The 21606-nt window shown below is 34.9% G+C and overlaps 1 protein-coding gene across 9 annotated transcripts in view; it reads left to right on the top strand.

The window, feature by feature from the left end:
• The window catches only part of LRP1B (LDL receptor related protein 1B), a 1828472-nt gene that overhangs the window by 847754 nt on the left and 959112 nt on the right, over positions 1-21606 (top strand). For all 9 annotated transcript variants that reach the window (XM_077861563.1, XM_077861564.1, XM_077861559.1 and 6 more), the window contains one exon: positions 18853-19110. In XM_077861563.1, coding sequence (XP_077717689.1) covers positions 18853-19110 — 258 coding nt within the window. The remainder of the gene's footprint in view (positions 1-18852; positions 19111-21606) is intronic.

Here is a 21606-nt window from a genome sequence, read left to right as displayed (position 1 = left end):
CTAAATAATTACATGCTCATCAGTGTAGAGGCACTGCAATAAGTGGCACCATGAGAGAGAGTGTGTACCTCTTTGCCACGTAGCAACTATAGTAGTGAGAAAAGGGAGCCCATTAAATAACTTTAGGATTCTATTACAGTTTATACTGTGCTATTCACTGATTGGAATGATGGGGAGACCATTTAGGCAATGGTGTTAGAAATACAAATCATAATCCTTGTAATCGGTAGAAGCACAACCCTAGACAATGCTAGGGAGAATTTTCATACCACTCACTGTTATCTTTGCTGTAATTCTTAAAAAGAAAGAGAGAAAGGAAACAAAATACAATGTCCTATGGCTCCTACATGTAACCTCCAACTCTATTATTATCTAATGTATATTTTAAAGTTTTCTTTTAGAGGGCAGAGGAACCATTCATGGTTTTCTGCCAGGAGTGGTTCTGATGGTAGGGAGAATAGGCAGATACCTGTACAGAGAAGGAAGAGTTCTTTGTTTAGAGTATCAGAGTCTCCATAGCCCCTCGAAATGCTTGGAATTCAGTTATTGCAGTATAATTGCCTCCCTCTTTTTCTTTCTTTGTTTAAAAAAGCACTCTATATTAAAATGTGAGTATTCTTAGAATAGGTGACACAGTAAGTCTTAGTAACCTTGATAATTTATGAGACTAGTGGATCAGATCTGTTTCAGTATACCATCTGGCTAAGAATGGCTTCCTGCAGAATGAAAGGTGATTATGTCTTGACATATGAAGATTCACTATTCATAGTTTTTACTATTTTTAGGGAGTCCAAAGGTATAGTTTCTGAACAATTTGTCATTTTATTGAGACATAACTGAGAATGGCATTTGATGACATGATGGTATATGAGACTTTGGGGTAGGAGTGAGCTTAATGGACCATAACCATAGTTACCCAGATTTGTTGTTCTTTACTCAGACAACTATGCATGGAGGAAATTATAGACACTATGGCAAATAGTAAATGGCAGAGAAGTAGCTCAGTGTCTAGAACAGAGTATGGAGTATGTGCTTGGTGATTTTTTTTTTTTTGGTGCTTTAAGCAATTTTGTGAACATTCAGGAAGCAGAATTAGGGGACTGGGATTTTGAGTATTAATAAAATAAATGTGAAAGGCTGGAAGAGATTAGAAAAACAGTGAAGTATTTTACTAGTTTTATCCTGTTATTCAGGGCTCATGATACCTTTGCCGTAGTATTGGCGTAATCTCCACAAATGTGACCTCTCCCCCAAGGCCTTCCTCAGATAAACATGTAAACCTAGTGTGCTTACTATGCAGATATAGTTGCAGCACAAGCTATTGTGCCTGCAGTTGAGCAGTATTGCCTAAGTCTCTGGCCTAGAAAAACACTAAAACTTCACAGGGTGCCTTTGAAAACCTAGCCCTGGCCATTGAATATGTTTCTCTAATTCCTGGACTCTTCATAACCTACATCTTTTCTGGCTCTTTACTTAGTTGGAAATCACATTCCATGACAGAACAAGACAATGATTTCTGAAAGAATTTCCATTACTCAAATATCACACTTTTTTTCCACCCAGACACTATTAATGAGTGTGCTGTGTTAAGATCTTAAAGTACTCATGAATATTCTATGTGTGTTTTTCTGTTTTGTTTTTGTTTTTTTAAATTTATTATTATTATTTTTTACTAGAGGGCATTACTGTCACAGTCTAGTACCTTTCTTGACATCTTAAACAGAAAATGTAACCGTGGTGTCTTATGTGTCATGACACCTTTGATTTATCGAGAGTTTAGGAAACTATCAGACACAGAAAAAAAATGCATGTCTTCCATTTGCTTTACTAGTTAACATCATAGCTGCAATCTTGCTAAGGACTGCTTTGTATGGGTTTAAAGAATCATAGGGCCACATTTATGGGCTCTAGATTTGACAACTGATAAAATTTATTTTTATAACTGTATTTATTTATACCTATACAACATAGGTATAAATTTCTATCCTACTATTTTATTTTTTGTAGAATAGCTATGGAACTATTAATTAAATTCTCAATTTAGAATAAGTGATGGGTCGTACATGCTCTCCAATTAACTCTCTTTTTTTGTCTCAAAACTGGATGTATAATGAAAATAGAAAACAGATGAGGCACATTTAAATTCATAAAAATTACAAGTTGCTTAATTTTAAGATGAGGCCAGGATGTACATATGTATGTAACTCATCTATTACTTTGTTTGGGAAAAGTAGAAGTATATAGGTATTAAAATCCTCAGGGAAATAATAAAGCTGAGAAAAAGAGAATATTTTGTCCTTTCTAATAAGAAAAAAAAAAAAAATTGGAGTGCCTTCAAGGCATCCCCTGCATCAATAGCAATCAACAAAGAAACAACCACAGTTAGGGAATAACCTCTCAGGCACTCCTCCCCTAGAGTCCATACTAGTCCTTGACTTTGAGGACTGATATCCTGCCTATTCTCCTGAGTCAAGCCTTTTAGAGTTATTTTAGTCCTGAGAAAAGAAAATTCATTGTATTGATTGCATCTTTTGAATGTGTGTGACCATTTCTTCTTAGCACGAGGACTCACAGAGCCTCCATCTGAGCTTTCCCTGACAGATAACACTTGCCAAATTATTAGATAAATTATATCTTAATAATCTTTAGAAGTTTAGAACAACATACCATCAAATTTCAAACAATATATCTATTAAAGTAGCTCGAAGTTTGGTATAAAATCACTATTGAGTACTTAGAACTTATTTGTCTTTTTAAAAGCAAAGCAGAAAATCGGTGTCTTAACTCTAGGTTGTATGTTTATATCCTTTGGCAACCCTGTCAGAAAACAGTGAAATACTGTTTTATAAGGGCTTTTTCCTTCCCTGCCTACAGATAATGAATTTTCATATATCTACCTACTTTCTCCTTATTCTAACATTATGATTTTTATTTCATATTTACTTGAGAAAATAGAAGTAACCAAAAGAGTACTTTCTCACTCTGAACTTTATTAAACCTACCAATCTTTCTGAATCTAGAACTAAATGTTCCATCTTTGTCTCACTTGAATGGAAAAATACACTGCACTCTCATCTAAGGCCAATCCTTTTAATTGTGTATCAATTCCATCTTCTCTCGTCTATTCAAGGATTAGCCTTGTGTAATTGCCTGATCTATTCCTTGAATCATCAGTATTTTGACTTCTGATGGATGATTTCCATAAGTCTACAAGCTTGTTGTCTTTACAAACAAAAACAACAAAAGACAAAACAACTTTCCTTAAACTGATATTCCTCTTCAGCTACCCCTCCATTTTTCATTTCCCTGCATAGAGAAACTCACAAACTCACAGAAAGGCTTTTCTACTTTCTCTACTTCCTCTCCTTCTGTTTTGAACCCACTTTACTTGGTCTTACATTCTTATGAGTCACTTACACCTCTACTGTCAGGGTTACCAGTGACGACCTGTTGCCTAATTACTCAGTTATCAATTCTTAGCACACAATTGATCCTTGTCTCCTCCTTGAATACTTTCTTTTTTAGAGTAGTACATTTTAGAGTTTTCCTTAGCTGACTAGGAATTTTTTTTTCTGTTTATTTTGCTGCATTATCCTCATTATTTTTGACGTGACCTCCTTCAGTTCTTTGGACAGCTCTTCCTTTATTGATTTCCTAAGTACTCTCATACTGTATCACAGCTTTAAAAATAGAGCCTCTTCCATGGTTTTATAAAACATCTAGAGACTGAGGCTCGTAAATTTTCATCATCAGCCCTGACTTCTCTGTTGAGCACCAAACTCATTTGAATGTTAAAATCCAATTCAATATCTCATCTGAAAATTTAACAGGAATAACAAACATTTTGTGTCGCAAAGTCTTGATTCTCTCCTCAGACAGTAGTATATGTCACCCTCCACCCAGTTGTTCAAGGCAAAAGATTGGAGTCATCCTTGACTCCATTATTTCTCTCAAACTGTTTGTTTCAAACTTTTAAGAGCATTCTGAATTGGACTACTCTCTTTAAGAAGCAGCCTGCATCCCATTTACTATCAATGCTTTATCTTTCTTCATAGAATTTATTAGTGCAAACAATATTAAATTGTGTTTGTTTGCTTGTTGTCTGCTTTGTTCACTAAAATGTAGGCTCTCTGAAAACAGGGATTTTATAGTTTCGTTAACTGCTACATCCCTAGCATCTAGAGCAGTACCTGGCATAAGCTAGCCATGTTCAGAGAGATATTTGTTAAATGAATAAACATGCAAATAACTAAAACAGTCTTCTTTTTCGGGGACGAATTAAATGTGGCTTTTTTTTTTTAATAGACTCAACCTTTAAAACAAGAACTATTTATGAATAGGAGTTATTTAAATGCAATTTTAAAATGATCCAATATATATTATGTTTTCAAGTCAATGATTAACAATTTATAACTTAGAAGGACATGTGTAGATTGAGAAAACAACAACAACAATGTGTTTCTAGGGACGCCTGGGTAGCTCAGCGGTTGAGCCTCTGCCTTTGGGCCAGGGCATGTTCCTGGAGTCCTGGGATCAAGTCCTACATCAGGTTCCCTCCATGAAGCCTGCTTCTCTCTCTGCCTATGTCTCTGCCTCCCTCTCTCTCTCTGTATCTCTCTCTGTGTCTCATGAATGAATGAATGAATAAATAAATAAATAAATAAATAAATAAATAAATAAATAAATCTTTAAAAAAGTGTTTCTATAGCTAAAGTAGTTCTTATTTCCTATAATTAGAAAGATGATGAAGAGATTTAAAAGTAGCCACCTCTCAGTAAGTTATGTTAATTGACATCCCTGGACCATCTGCTACTTCTAATATTAATGTAATAACCTAAAATTTGAATAAATTATCCTTTGAGCATTTGAAATTTACTGATATAACCCTTTAGTTATCAATTTCTTTCACTTCCCTGATTGAAAAATCACTGTTATTTATCTCATTTTACTTATTGAAACTAGAATACACTATCATTCTTAAGTGTGAAAATTCAGTGAAATACCTTTAGAAACATTAGAGACTCCCTGTTCAAGCATTTTTCCATGTGTCATTCATTTATCGAATGCTGAACATGTGCCAAGTAAAGCCTTCCAGATAATAGGAGAAATACTTCCTTGCTCTGATAGACTAGTTCTATAAGAAACAAAGAAATTGTGAGAGCTGGTCATTTGCAAAATGAAATGCTTTTTTTGTGTGCATGGTGCAATATTATTGACTTTGTTTTTGTAAAATTATCCTTATTCCTCAGAAACAGAATATCTCATTGCTTTTCAATCACCACCTTTCAAATCAAAATATATTCTAAATGAAGATACTTGCATTTCAGTAATAAAGTGTAAATAACAAAAAGTTAAAACTGTTTAGGAGTCTATCGTACTGCAGGTGGATAAGTAGGTTACCTGATGAATTTTTATAATGCCAAAGATAAGATTACAAAACACGACACTATGCTAATAATATGCCAACACTAAATTCATCATCATCACTTTCTTTCCTGTTTCTTTTAATAACACTTATTTTCCTCATCACCCAACTCTAAAATTTCTGCATAGTCTGGACTCCATATCCCTCCTTGTCTATAAAATTTAGAACTTCTACTTCATTACATGAATCCATCTCTACTGAGGAAGTCAAACCACCTATTTTAGGTTTTTATTAGCTATTTTCAAAGAAATTAAAATAGCATTTCTATATCAGTAATCCAGATATCCAATGCCAATGTCCCACAATTTTTTTTAATTTGCATTGCCTTCTTCACAATTAAAAATAAGATTAAATAACATTGTATATTCATACAATGTAGAACCTAATATGTCCTGAGTATTGTCTGGGGCTTACATTTCTTCTGATGATGTCAGCTTCCAATAGGAATGTTAGCACACATGGCCATTCTTTCTTTTTGCACTGCATCAATCTAAACAGGAACAAAGCTACCTTTTCCTTTCCCCTAACTCCTTTCCAACGTCACTCCAGAGTGCTACCACCAATGCAATATGTATACAAGACTTTTACATATTTATTACCTTACTGGTGGATAGAATTATACTGTAACACTTAAAAAAAAAAGATTTTATTTATTTATTTATTTATTTATTTATTTATTTGAGAGACAGACAGACAGACAGAAAGACCATACTAGTGGGGGTGGAGCAGAAGGAGAAGCAGACTCCCCACTGAGCAGGGAGCCCGACTGGGGCTTGACGCCAGAACCCTGTGATCATGACCTGAGCTGGAGGCAGGTGCTTTACTAACTGAGCCACCCAGGCACCCCAGAATTATACTATACTACTTTAAAAGTAAAAGTGAAAATAATGTAAAAAGTTTAGTGGGAAATCCACCCATTATATTCTACTCACCCATATAGTATTCTAAGAATCATTTCTAGCTTTGATCTTAAAGCACAGTTTTGATCACATTATACTTTCTAAAATGTACACTGGTTTCTCATTACCCAAATTAAAAATAAGTTTATCATCTTGATGTTCAATGACCTGTTTTTACCGTCTTTCCTCAAAATACTTTCTCACCTATTGTAAGCTCTGTTTGAATCCAGTTCTTTTCACTAAGCGGCAATGAGATCTTAAGCAAGTTGCTTAAATTCTATGTAACTTCATTTTCTTATCTATAAAATGTGGTTAATATTAGCACCTGATTAATAGATATGTTGTGAATAAACTAATAAATACAAAGCATGCATTATAGTAGCTGACTCCTAAGATATACTCAAAAGGGCTAGCTATGTTACTGTCATTATGAAGTATTTCACCATTCATACATACTCTACCATCCAGAAAACTGAAAACTGAGATCACTAACTTTCCAACATATTCTAGTTTTTCCAATATCTATGCTTTCATTGAAACCACTTGTTCCACCTGCATTTGCATCCCTACATTTCAATATCTGTTCCTCCGTTAAGGCAAAGCTGAGATAAAATGCCATTACCATTAAGGAACTTTTGACACTATTAAACAGATAATTCTTATTCTATTTGTGTTGCTGTAACAAAATATCACAGTCTGGGTGGCTTATGAACAATAAAAATTTAGTTCTCAGAGTTCCAGTGTCTAGGAGTCTGAGATCAGGATGCCAGGATGGTCTGGTAAGGACTACTGGGTCAAAGACCTACTGTATTCTTACATGGTGAAAGGGGCTAAGCATCTCTGTGGAGACTCCTTTAAAAGGTATTAATCCCATTCATGAAGGCTACACCTTCATGACTTAAGTCTCTCTCAAAGGCCTCCCCCTTTAATACCATCACTTTTGGGGGTTAGGATTTCAACATATGAATTTGGGGGGACATGAACATTCAGACCATAACAAGATACAGCTAACCATTCTTTGAAACACAATCCACTATCTATCTTTTATAAAAGGTGTCAAACTTGACTTAAAAAATATAGACCTTTGTATATACATCTTAATCTTTCAGCTAGATTATATTTTTCTTGAAGGCATATGTTTTACTGATCTCCTTCAGATTCTAGTTGGATACCTTCAACCTATAAATACTAAATAATAAAATAAACATACAATAAACAAAGTATTTTCATACAAATAATAGTTTAGCATAAATACGTTGTGACAGTAAAAGTAGTGCTAAGATAAATTATAGCAGAGTTATAGCAATATGCATTTTTTTACTTAGCTCAATACTTATTTTTTTAAAAGATTTTATTTATTTATTCATGAGGGACACAGAGAGAGAGGCAGAGACATGGCAGAGGGAGAAGCAGGCTCCCCACAGAGAACCCAATGTTGGACTTGATCCTGGATTCCAGGATCCCTCCCTGAGCTGAAGGCAGATGCTCAACTGCTGAGCAGTTTTTTTTTTTTTTTTACATTTTTTTTATACATTGTCTTACTCTGACTCTTCATTTTATATATTTTACATCTGAGTCATTATTTAACTCTTATCCAGTTGAACCTGAGACTCTTTTGTCTTTTGTTTTTTCATCCTTTGACTCAACACTGAACTTCATTCAGTGGAGATAAATGATCTTTGACTCAACACTGAACTTCATTCAGGGGAGATAAATGTTCAGAATTACGGGGAAATTAGAACACAATGTAACTAATTAATAAACATGTGTATATATATATATATATATATATATATATATATACACATTATATATATATTCATGTATATACATTTGTTCTAACAAATATTTATTAGGCTTATTTTTTTTGTAAATACCTGAATCCAAAATTCTAATTATGTAAAAAGAAATAGCTGAACTCATATTCTTAGAATTGAATGGAAGAAAAAGAAGTTTAAAGGAAATCTTAAAAATAAGTTTTATTCACTCTGACAACACTCATTTAGCATCAGCCATCTGTCAAAATCATATTGTTAAAGTATATACGTATACATTTAGTATATTCTTGACTATGAGAGGATAAGGATATATTTGCAAGGATGTGGTTATAGTGGCTTGGAATTTAAATAGGCATTTTTATGAATCTAGTTAGATGAGCTTCTTTGTACTTCCAAGTTTCTCTTTTTAATTCACAGTTTCCTAATCAGTCTTCAAAAATTGTAGCACTGATTAATATAACATATATGATAGGAAAAATATTTTCAGATCATACAGAGCATAAATACACATCTTCCTAACTGTTAGGGGGAGAAAATACCTATTTTTAATGCTGTTGACATATGGTGAATGGTGAAGAAGATGAGGACAATTTTCCTCCCCCAGCATGACTCGATTGACAGCCTGTTGGGGAGGTTTACTCAAGCTGAGTCTTCATTCTCTAAGTTAGAATATTCATTGAATGCTTTCTTATGCTTTGAACTCTTCTATATGGAAAGTTAGAATTTATTACTTCTAAGTGTTGATATGGATATTCCTTTGACTAAAGTCATATAATGTACTTTCCAACTATTCCTTTGGGAAGACTCTCCACTGACTCTAAACATGACATTTTTTAAAGAACATCCTGTTTATTCTGGTCATATTTTTATCCTCATTACCCAAGCTAATGGTACTCTTTCACTGACATGTAGAAACTCAAGGTAATGATGCACACTGGAAATCAGACATAGTTGAGATTGAGGCAAATTATCTATGCAGGCTTTCATGAAGTAAAACAAACAAACAAACAAAAAAGTTTATATCCTTAGCCTGATTATTTTGTGGATTCTTGTGTTTCTCAGGCTTCTTCCTACCCCCATAAGTAGGCCTTATGTTATTTGTGTATTATCATAGTTAATAATTATCTTAGACTCATAAGTATTATTTCAGTGAAACACATTATAACTAACAAGTATCTTTCTTCCAGTATGTCATGTGAATTTTGTGTCATTATCAAATCAAACTACATCCAATTATGAAGCATCTGACTTTATTTTTCTCTTTATCAGAAGGTATAAAATCTGTAGTTCTAATGTTTTGTATTAGAAGAGTCAACGGATTCACTCAAAAAGCAACTACAAAAATCAAATAGATTGATCAGTTATGTCAAGTAAGCATTGTCTGTGTTGACCATTAATTCATTTTCATCTCATTTTCTAAGGGGAATCGGTGTTCCTTCATATTCTAGCCTCATTCCAAAGAATGCTTATTACATAAGTACATTTACTGACTAGTAGCCAGTTACAAAATTATTGTCTACATTTGGACTTCTCATAAAGCTTGGAAGCAAAGAAGCTTTCATTAGTGGTTCACTTTTTATGTGAGTCGATTTCACTAAAGATAGTTTCAATTGTCAAATGAAGACGGTAAGTACCAACAGACTGGCAGTTTATCTTTGTTAACCTGATAACACAGCCATCTAAGATCCCTTCATAACCTGAGAAATCTATGATCCAGCATGTTTCAGAAGTGCTAAGATCAACTCGAAAACAACAGAGCTAGGAGTGTTGAAAAGGGACCAGATCTGGACTTCCAAATTAGGGAAAGGCGAAGGCAAGCATTACATAATTCAAGATGGCTTGAAGAAGTTAAGAGAGAAGCCAACTAGCTATCCAAGCTATGATGTGGTCCCTTGACAAGGTTATGTCAAGCAGAGATAATTCACAATTTTACAAATTCTTCTTAGAGAACTCTTTATCGTGGAGATGATCTCAGAGTCTTTGAGACTTCCTTTTGTTGAGCTAATTATTTTTATAATCTCATTGAGAATTTTTGTTGTTTGTTTTGATGTTTTTATTCAGTCAAAAACTTCTAGTGTCTTTCTGAAGGTAGAGAATTTTATGCCTCAATTGGGTTAATTTCTTAGGGGATAAAAATCCAAATAATGTTCTGAGTAAAACACAAGGAGCCTGATTTGTAGGGCTTGCAATTCTCACAAAGTAAAGGGGTTAGAGAAGTCTTCACCAGAAAGTTTACATTAAAATAATACCCGAAAGAAGGCAAGTAAGTCAGGCATTCTGATATATGGGGGTGATTACTCTAGGAGCAAGGAAGAGCCCCTGAGATGGAAGCTTATTTGGCTTGTTGTTCAAGAAACAGTAAGAAGGGCAGGGTGTTTGGAGGGAGATGACAAGGGTGAGAGTAGTAAGAAGATAAAGGAAATGAGGTCAAACAGGTAATGAATTTAGATTATAGAGGGCTTTAGCGGCCATTATAAAGGCTTTGATTTTTACTCTGATTGGAATGGGAGCCTTTTGAGGAAATGGGCAAAAGATTGACTTGATTGACACTAACATTTTACAGGTATAACTCTGCCTATTGTGTTGAGATAGAGTAAAGAGGAGGAGGACACTGATGAAAGCAGAGAAACCAGTTAGAAGGCTCTTAGAATGATCTAGTTGACATATGATGGCAGCTTGGAGCCGGTTGGTAGTAATAATCACTGACAAGAAGTGGGATTACTGATATGTTTAGCATCAGAATCAAAGAGTACTTACTGATACTTTGTATGTAGCACAGAAAAAAAGAGGAATCAAAGATTTCCAAAATTTTCTTATATCCTAATTAGCAAAAAATCTACTCTGATTATGATTGTATAGCTAACCTCTTTCAATATTAATTTTACATGAAACTTTACTGTTACCTTTAAATCTTAACAGGTATTGAAATTCATCAAAAACTCACTAATACTAACACAAGCAAAGATGAATTATTCTAAAAATGATATTGAGCAAGTTTCTTTTACCTCTACAATCTTACTTTCCTGACTGTAGAGAAGGAACATGGAAAGAAATGGCTCAGTAATCATAATCTAGGCATTAAGGGAATGTGAGTTGGTCAAGGAGTCAGTATGGCTGAAGTTACAGGTGCTGTTTGTATGGGCCCATGGGCTTTGCATGTTCCATTCCAGAAAATCCATTTCTGTTTCATACATCCACCTCAAAAAAGCATGCCCTTGTTCACAAGGGAAGACTATAAAACTATATGGAGAGGTCAGTCCAGAACCATCCTCATTGTTGAAACAAACAAACCTCCCCCCATAAAAACAAACAAAACAAAAAACAACTCACCGAACCTACTTTATCAACAATGAAACTTACTTTATCAACAGTGAAACTAAACAGCATTTGCACAACACATTGCAACTAAGAATACAAATGTTCAGTAGACTATGTTTTCTTTAGAGAAATGAACTGAAATATATATAGTTAATGAAGCACATATAGGAATTATTTTTTAGGGCTTCTCTGCATAAACTCTATTATTTTTTAATTATTTTCTTTGTTTTTAAAATTTAAATTCAATTTGCCAACATACAATATAACACTAGGGCTCATCCCATCACCTGCCCTCCTTAGTGCCTATTACCCAGTTACCTCATCCCCTTGCCTACCTCCCCTTCCATAGCCCTTTGTTTGTTTCCCAGAGTTAGGAGTCTCTCATGGTTTGTCTTCCTCTCTAATTTTTCCCCAGTCAGTTTCCCTCCTTTGCCTTTTAATCCCTTTTACTATTTCTTATATTCCATGTATGAGTGAAACCATATGATGATTGTCCTTCGATTGACTTACTTCATTCAGCATAATACCCTCCAGTTCTATCCATATTGAAGCAAATAGTGGGTGTTTGTCCTTTCTGATGGCTGAGTAATATTTCATTGTATACATAGACCATATCTTCTTTATCCATTCATCTGTCGAAGGACATTGTGGCTCCTTCCACAGTTTGGCTGCTGTGGACATTGCTGCTATGAACATTGCGATCAAGTGTCCCAGCATTTCACTATCAGTATCTTTGGGGTAAATACGCAGTAGTGCAATTGCTGGTCATAGGGTAGCTCTATTTTTAACTCTTTGAGGAACTTCCACACAGTTTTCCAGAGTGGCTGCACCAGTTTGCAATCCCACCAATAGTGCAAGAGGGTTCCCCTTTCTCCACATCCTCTCCAACATTTGTTGTTTCCTGACTTGTTAATTTTCCCCATTCTCACTGGTGTGAGGTGGTATCTCATTGTGGTTTTGATTTACATTTCCCTGATGGCCAGTGATGTGGAGCATTTTTTCATGCGCTTGTTGGCCATGTTTATGTCTTCTTTGGAGAAATGTCTGTTCATGTCTTCTGCCCATTTTATAGCTCGATTGCTTGTTTCTTAGGTGTTGATTTTGATAAGTTCTTTATAGATCTTGGATACTAACCCTTTATCTGATATATCATTTGAAAATATCTTCTCCCATTCTGTAGGTTGCCTTTTGGTTTTGTTGATTGTTTCCATTGCTCTGCAGAATCTTTCTATGAAAAAACCTTGGGACTTAATGAAGTCCCAATAGTTAACTTTTGCTTTTGTTTCCCTTGCCTTCATATATGTGTCTTGCAAGAAATTGCAGTGGCCAAGTTAAAAAAGGTTATTGCCTGTGTTCTCCTCTAGTATTTTGATGGATTCTTGTCTCACATTTAGATCTTTCAACCATTTTGAATTTAACTTTGTGTATAGTTAAGAGATTGGTCCAGTTTCATTTATCTGTATGTAGCTGTCCAATTTTCCTAACACCATTTATTGAAGAGACTATCCTTTTTCCAGTGGATATTCTTTCCTGCCTTGTTGAGGATGAGTTGACCATAGAGTTCAGAGTCCATTTCTGGGTTCTCTATCCTGTTCCATTGATCTGTGTGTCTGTTTTTGTACCAGTACTATGTGGTCTTGATGATCACAGCTTTGTAGTACAGCTTGAAATTAGCCATTGTGATGCTACTAGCATTGGTTTTCTTTTTCAATATTCCTCTGGCTATTTGGGGTCTTTTCTGATTCCACACAAATCTTAAGATTATCTGTTCCAACTCTGTGAAGAAAGTCCATGGTATTTTGATAGGGATTGCACTGAATGTGTAAATTGTCCTGGGAAGCATAGACATTTTCACAATATTTATTCTTCCAATCCATGAACATGGAATGTTTTCCCATCTCTTTACATCTTTCTTAATTTCTTTCATTTGTTTTCTGTAGTTTTTAGAATATAGATCTTTTACCTTTTCGGTTAAGTTTATTCTTAGGTATCTTATGGTTTTGGGTGCAACTGTAAATGGGATGGGATTGATTCCTCAATTTCTCTTCCTTCAGTCTCTTTGTTAGGGTACAGAAATGCCACTGATTTTGTATCCTGCCATATTGCTGAATTACTGTATGAGTTCTAGCAATCTTGGAGTGGAGTCTTATGGGTTTTCTACATAAAATATCACATCATCTGCAAAGATGGAGAGTTTGACTTCTTTACCAATTTAAATGCCTTTTATTTCTTTTTGTTGCCTGATTCCTGAGGGTAGGACTTCTAGTACTATGTTGAATAGCATTTGTGAGACTGGACATCCCTGTCGTATTACTGATCTTAGGGGAAAAGCTCTCAATTTTTCCCCATTAAGAATGATATTTGCTGTTGGCTTTGCACAAATGGCTTTTATGATTTTGAAGACTGTTCCTTCCATCCCTATACTTTGAAGAGTTTTAATCAGGAATGGGTGCTGTATTTTGTCAAATCCTTTCTCTGCATCTATTGAGAGGATCATATGGTTCTTGTTATTTTCTTGTTGATGTGATCTATCACGTTGGTTGTTTTACCAGTGTTGAACAAACATTGAATCCCAGGGATAAATCCCACTTGGTCAAGGTGAATTATCCTCTTAATGTACTGTTAGATCCTAAAACAGTATCTTGTTGAGAATTTTTGCATCTATGTTCATCAGGGATATTGGTCTATAATTCTCCTTTTTGGTGGGATCTTTGTCTGGTTTTGGGATCAAGGTAATGCTGGCCTCATGGAAGAAGTTTGGAAGTATTCCCTCCCTTTAATCCTTTGAAACAGTTTTAGTAGAATAGGTATTTCTTCTTTAATTGTTTGATAGAATTCCCCTGGGAAGCCATCTGGCCCTGGACTTTTGTGTCTTGGGAGGTTTTTGATGACTGCTTCAGTATCTTCAATGGCTGTTGACCTGTTCAGGTTTTATGTTTTTTCCTGTTCCACACTTGGTAATTTGTGAGTTTCCAGAAATGCATCCATTTCTTCTAGATTGCCTACTTTGTTGGCAAATAGTTGGTCATAACACGTCTTTAAAATCTTTTGTATTTCCTTGGCATTGGTTGTGATCTCTCCTCTTTCATTCATGATTTTATTAATTTGAGTCTTTTTTTCTTTTTAATAAGACTGGCAAGGCGTTTATCTATCTTATTAATTCTTTCAAAGGACCAGCTCCTATTTTTGTTGATGTGTTCTGCAGTTCTTCTGGTCTCTATTTCATTGATTTCTGCTCTAATTTTTATTATCTCTCTTCTTCTGCTTGGTGTAGGCTTTATTTGCTGTTCTTTCTCCAATTCCTTTAGGTACAAGGTTAGCTTCTGTATTTGAGTTTTTTTCCAATTTTTTAAGGGAGGATTGAGATCTATTTCCCTCTTAGGACTGTTTTAGCTGTATCCCAAAGATTTTGAATGGTTACATTCTCATTTTCATTAATTTCCATGACTCCTTAATTCTTCTCTAATTTCCTGGTGACCCATTCATCTTTTGGTAGGATGCTCTTTGACCTACAGGTTTGAGTTTCTTCCAAATTTCTTCTCATGATTGAGTTCTAGTTTCAAAGCATTGTGGCCTAAATATACAGGGGACAATACCACTCTTTTGGTATCCTAATCATGTAAACTTGAGAAGACTGTGTATTCAGTTGTATTAGAGTGGAATGTTCTGTTATATATCTGTGAAATCTGTTTGATCCAGTGTATCATTCAAAGCCCTTGTTTCTTTAGTGATGCTTTGCTTAGAATATCTGTCTTTTGCTGAGCGTTCTGTGTTGAAGTCACCTACTATTAATGTATTATTAGGTAGATATCTCTTTACTTTGGTTATTAATTGATATATTTGGCTGCTCCCACATTAGGGGCATAAATATTCATAATTATTAGGTCTTCTTTTTGGATAGACCCTTTAGGTATGATATATTGTCCCTCTTTGTCTCTTATTATGGTCTTTGGTATCTAATTTATCTGATATGAGGATTACCAACCCACCTTTCTATTGAGGACTGAATGGTAAATGGTTCTCCATGCCTTCATTTTCAGTCTGGAGGTATCCTTTGGTCTAAAATGAGTCTCTTGTAGATATCATATATATATAGGTCTTGCTTTTTTATCCAGTCTGACATCCTATGTCTTTTGATGGGATCATTTAGTCCATTTATATCAGAGTAACTATTGAAAGATATGAATTTAGTGTCATCGTGATACCTATACAGTCCATGTTTTTGTGGATTGTTTCTTTGGGCTTCCTCTTTCTTTGCAGGGTCCCCCTTAATAATTCTTGCAGAGCCAGTTTGGTGGTCACATATTCTTTCAGTTTCTGTCTATACTGGAAGCTCTTTATCTCTCCTTCTATTCTGAATAAGAGTCTTGTTGTATAAAATATTCTTGTTTGCATTTTTTCTCATTTAGTACCCTGAATACATCCTGCCAGCCCTTTCTGGCCTTCCAGGTCTCTGTGGAGAGGTTTGCTACTAATCTGATATTTCTCCCCTTGTAAGTTAAGAATCTCTTGTCTCAAGCTGCTTTAAGAATTATCTCTTTATCTTTGTAATTTGCAAGTTTCACTATTAAATGTTGAGGTGTTGAACGTTTTTTGTTGATATGAGGGAGGGACTCTTTCTCTTTTCCATCTGAATGCCTGTTCCCTTCCCCAGATCCCTTTTCTCAGCTATGATTTGTTCAAATATACTTTGTGGATATATTTATATATATATGTATATATATATACATATATACATATATATATATATATATTCTGGAATCCCAATAAGATGAATATTATTCTCTCTCAAGCTATCATTTATTTCCCTAAGCCTTTCCTTGTGGGTTCTTGTTTTTCTCCTTTTTTTTCCCCTCAGCTTCCTTCCTTTCCATCAACTTGTCTTCCATGTCACTCACTCTCTTTTCGATCTTGTTAATCTTAGCAGTTAGAACATCTAGTTTAGACTGTATCTCAGTTAAAATATTATCTCAGTTAAAGTATTTTTAATTTTGGACTTATTAGAAATTAATTCAGCAGTAAGAGAATCCCTAGAGTCCTTTATGCTTTTTTTTTCCAGAGCCACCCATAATTTTATAATTGTACTTCTGAATTGTATCTTTGATGTTGTGTTTAAATCCACATCCAGCAATTCTGTTGCAGAGAGTATTACTTCTGGATTTTTTTCTTTTGTAAATTATTCCTTCTAGTCATTCTGTCCAGTGCAGAGTGGCTGTATGAGCAAACAGTCAAGAATATTAACCATGACCTACGTAAAATAGACCCTAGGTAATTCTGAAGATTTCAGAGACTAGAAAATAAAAGAAAAAGAAGAACAGAAGAAAATAAAAGGAGCACTAAAGTGAAAAACAAATTTTAAAACAAATTAAAAATAAAACAAAAACAAAAACACAAAAAAATTAGTGGGTGGTGAGAAAGTGCTGGTGGAGACAGAATATAGTGTCCCCAAGGGGACGTAGAGAGTTATCCTCTTGGTTATCAGTGTATTTTGTTCTGTATGTTAGCAGATGCTCAGTCCCAAATTTATAAAAACCAGAAAAACTTATATAGAGACCCAACATCGGCCACACACACACACACAAAAAAAAAAAAAAGAAAGAAAGAAAGAAGGAAGGAAGGAAGGAAGGAAGGAAGGAAGGAAGGAAGGAAAGAAGAAAGAAAGAAAGAAAGAAAGAAAGAAAGAAAGAAAGAAAGAAAGAAAGAAAGAGAAAGAAAGAAAGAAAGAAAGAAGAAAGAAAGAAGATAAAAGAGGGAAGCAGAATGGTAAGAAAGAGATTATAGTCTCACAGAATGAACCAACAAGGTGTTCCACCTGGTTCTGGGTGTATTTTGGTCCATGTGTTAGAAGGTACTAAGTTCCACCATTATAAAACACAACAAGACAGAAAATTAAAAAACAAAAAACAAAAACCCATTACTTGTACATCTACCAAAATTAAACTGAATACATTGAAGGGAATCCAAAAATGAAATTTATAACTAAGACATGTAATTGTAGAAATATGAAAGTCAAAAAGGAAAAAGCTTAAAAAAATGAAGAGTTTGTAAATATTATAGTTAAGGCAGGAAAAGATAAAAAATATTGGAAAATTTTAACCTGAAATATAAACAAATTGTAAAAAAAGAAGCAAAACAAAAAACCTCTAGTTCTATATACTATTTTCCCTCAGTCCTGGAACTTTCCAGTGCTGCTTGGTCAGTGAACTTGGTCTTCCCTTATTCTTCCAGCAGTTCTCCTGCAGTCTGATTCTTCTGCAGTCTCTTCTGTTGTACTGATTCTTGGGTGTCTGTGCCGGGGCAGACCTGCCCCTTCTCTTATTGGGTGCTGGGCTCATATGAGCTGTTTATTCTTTGCAGCCTTTGTTCTAGAGGTTCTGACTCTTCCAGGCGAAAGGCAAAAAGAAGGAAAAAAAAATTAAAAATGGCGGTGGGCAGATCTTCAGCTCTGGAGCCAGTTGCTTCCCACGAGTACCAAAACACAGTCTTCCAGTCCACAATGGCCTAGATGTTCCTGTGGGCAGACACAGGTGCACTGATCTACATAAATTGAAGGTCACCCAGTGACAGGAGAATCTCACTGTCCTGTGCTCTCCCAGGTCTGCCTCTCCTGAAGGGCATGGTGGATAGCCAGGCTTGTCTGCTTCAGTGCCTGTGGATCATCATCCCTGTGCAGATGGACCTGTGCTCCTGGGATCTATCTCCCCCAAAGAGAATGGAGGACAGCTACCTCCATCCATTACCAGGTTCTAGGGTCAAGGGAGCTCCAGCACCTGCCAGGATAACCAGCCAGCTTCTCCCGAATGCCCCAGAGGGTTGCAGCATTCCAGCCCTTTACCACAATCTGACTGAGATTTGCAACGAGCCTTTTCCTGGGTGCCCCTATTCTTATTGTGTCTCCAGCAATATTGAGGCTTCACTGCCCCTCCTGGTATTTTGCCCTATTTCCCTGCTGAGCACTTTTCAGTCAGGGAAGACTCAGCTGTGGATTTTTAAAGTTCCTACTTGGCCAGGGCTCAGCTTTTGTGCCCGGGCTTGCCTCAGCTTGGCTTTGCTTCTGGGCCCAGTTTGCTGGGCTTGCCATGGCTCCTCTCCCCACCTCTTTTCTTTGCCTTCCTACCATGTCAGAAGCTATCACTTTTCTCTCTTTAGCATTCCAGCTGTGCTCTCTTTACATCTCAGGTTGAATTTGTAGGTGTTCAGGATGTTTTGAAAGTTCTCTAGGTAAGTTTGTGGAACCAGATGAATTGAGGACCCCTACTATTCTATCATTTTGCCTCCTTTCCTATAGCAATTATTAGTAAACACTTTTGCCAGCAATTTTATTATTTTAGAGATACGTTAAAATATAGGAATAAGTTTTTAGTAAGTAATGCAATAGTGTGAAAAAAAATTGCCTCTTATTGAACTCATGTCTCTTTCTCCTTTATTCCAGAACCTACAGATAGGTTGCCTATGCTTTTAATTGCAAATTCTGAAACAATTGAAGTTTTCTATCTTAATGGAAGTAAAATGGCAACCCTGAGCTCAGTCAATGGAAATGAAATTCATACTCTGGATTTTATTTATAATGAAGACATGATTTGTTGGATTGAATCAAGAGAATCTTCAAATCAGCTCAAATGTATCCAGATAACAAAAACAGGAAGACTAATAGATGAGTGGACAATCAATATTCTTCAATCCTTCCACAGTGAGTATTTCAACTCATATTATATGTCGCCCTTTAAGGATTTCATTTATAGATCAGTTAACAAGATTCTTAGATTTTTCTAACATAGTATTTGGCATGAGAAACCTATATATGCAAATATGAATGTACTTATATAAATGTATCCACTCCCTGTTTTGAATATACAGACACATACACACATGGTTTCACTGTTTATGTAAGTAGTAAGTTATGGAGTTAATTTTAATTCTTCTTTAATGCTTATTACAGTGTCACCTAAATGAGAATTATAATTTGCCACTGAGTGATAGTTCACAATGTGATAGTGAAGGTGGGAGTTTTAAAAAGTAAGAAACAGAGTTGATAATTATAAGCTCATCAACTGTAGTGTTTGTTAAAATGCCTTAAAACTATTAGATTTATGCTAATTGGTAACAACTACCTGTGTTTGTTGACTTTTTTCTTAGCAGATCAGAATTTTAATGTATCTTCCAAAAGAATGATTTGTGATTTTGATTTATTTTGATTTCTTATGCCAGAAATTTGCAAACTAACAACTGTACTTCCTGCATATTACTGTAAATTTAAATCACATCGTTACACAGATACACACATTAGTTCTTTCTTTTAAGGGGGTGCTTGCTCTCTCAATCTCTCTTTCTCTCTCTCTCTCTCTGTCCTGACCTCCACCCCTTTAACATAAGAGTATAAATTTTATTTGTACCTGGAGAATCTGTATGCATGAGAATTTCAAGATGTGTCCATTTATTTTATGATTTACAGAATAAAAATTATTCTTGCCAATGCTGCTAACATAAAAATTGGTACAAAAGTAAAGAAAAATGTGCAGTCAAGTTAAGAAGCAAAAAAAAAAGTGCTGTGATAGAATAAATGTATTTTTCAGATGTAGAACGTTTGGCAGTTTGGATTCAATAATTATATTTCATTAATATTTTGGCATACTATTAAAATGATTGATTATTAATTTTATTAAACATAAAAATAATATCATGTAATATGTAATAAGTATGATTATATTAAATGAATCAGTAGCAAAAATTATAAAAATGGAATATAAAGGTATGATTGTATATAGTTGAATGAACATAAATAAATGTTTAGCAAATTGAATCCAATGATTTAAAAATCCCCTTAGCATAAATAAAACAATTGCAAAAGCTATTTATTGTGACACTGAACCAAAATACCTAGTGAAAGTGGTAGACATTGCTATTGTCAAGGATTCTTTGGAAAATGATAATTCCTAATAAATAGTAAATGATAAGTGGTGCCTGCACAACTAGTGCCACTGTGTGATTTGAGTATTTCATTCATTGGCTGAGCCAGCTGTTGGAAACTGTTCAAACAAAAGGTTCAGTCCCTGCCATATTAATGATTACTTCAACTAATTCAAATGTATTTGTCTGTAGCAAAAGGAATGAATATTAGCAGTCAAATAGCTAAGATATTCACTAAGTTGCCAGGTAAAATTATTTTCCAGGTTTACTTAAGCAACTTTTCTACATTTAGTATGCTCTATTAGTAGAAGTAATTTTTTTTGTAATATGTATTTTGAAAACAACTTTTTTTTTTATTTTAGTAAATCTGGGTATGGTCAAGCAATTACACATCAAAATATGTGTAGAATATAATTTGTAGCTTAGATTGCATTTGAGTTAAAAGACATTTCTTGGCAAATCTAGAAAACTAAAGATATTTTTGTTAAGTAATTCACTGAAATCCTAAATAGAACATTCATTTTGAACCATAAATAATAAATGCAATGGAAATCTTTTAATTAGAATAAATATATTTTGACAAAGGCACATTTAAGCTGTGCAATTTCAGTCACTGTAGAAAAGTGATTAAATGTGTGGAAGTAATTTAATGATGGGAGTGGGGCAGAGGTGTGAGCAGGGCTAGGTTCCTCTGTCATTGCTTGCAAACCATGCATTTCGTCAACTTGTCAGAGAATAGCTGCCATTGGATATGGTGGGCCCTTCATTCACCATGACAGTTTTTGAGTTGATAATGAAGTTGGAATATTCCTTGCATGTATAATTACATAAAATCTCTCTTGTACTTTATAAACAAAAATAATGAACTGCTGGGAGTATGCCTGAATACCTGTCACTATCCACTCTTCTGTAGATGCTTTTCTCTGAATTTACCTTGAGGAAAGAATTCTTTTTGAGAACAAAAATTATTATTTTTTAAATTGACAATGAGGAGAAAAGGAATCATTACAGGTCAAACTGACTTGCTTTTAAAATCTGCATGATGATTTACTTAAACAGCTTAGTGCAATAATTTGTGTTTAAAATTTATATTTTCTGGGATCCCTGGGTGGCGCAGTGGTTTGGCGCCTGCCTTTGGCCCAGGGCGCGATCCTGGAGACCCGGGATCGAATCCCACATCGGGCTCCCGGTGCATGGAGCCTGCTTCTCCCTCTGCCTATGTCTCTGCCTCTCTCTCTCTCTCTCTCTCTCTCTCTCTGTGTGTGTGTGACTATCATAA

The sequence above is a fragment of the Canis aureus genome, chromosome 20, assembly GCF_053574225.1.
Source record: "Canis aureus isolate CA01 chromosome 20, VMU_Caureus_v.1.0, whole genome shotgun sequence".
NCBI classification, from domain to species: domain Eukaryota; kingdom Metazoa; phylum Chordata; class Mammalia; order Carnivora; family Canidae; genus Canis; species Canis aureus.
This window is presented reverse-complemented; position numbering and strand designations above follow the sequence as displayed.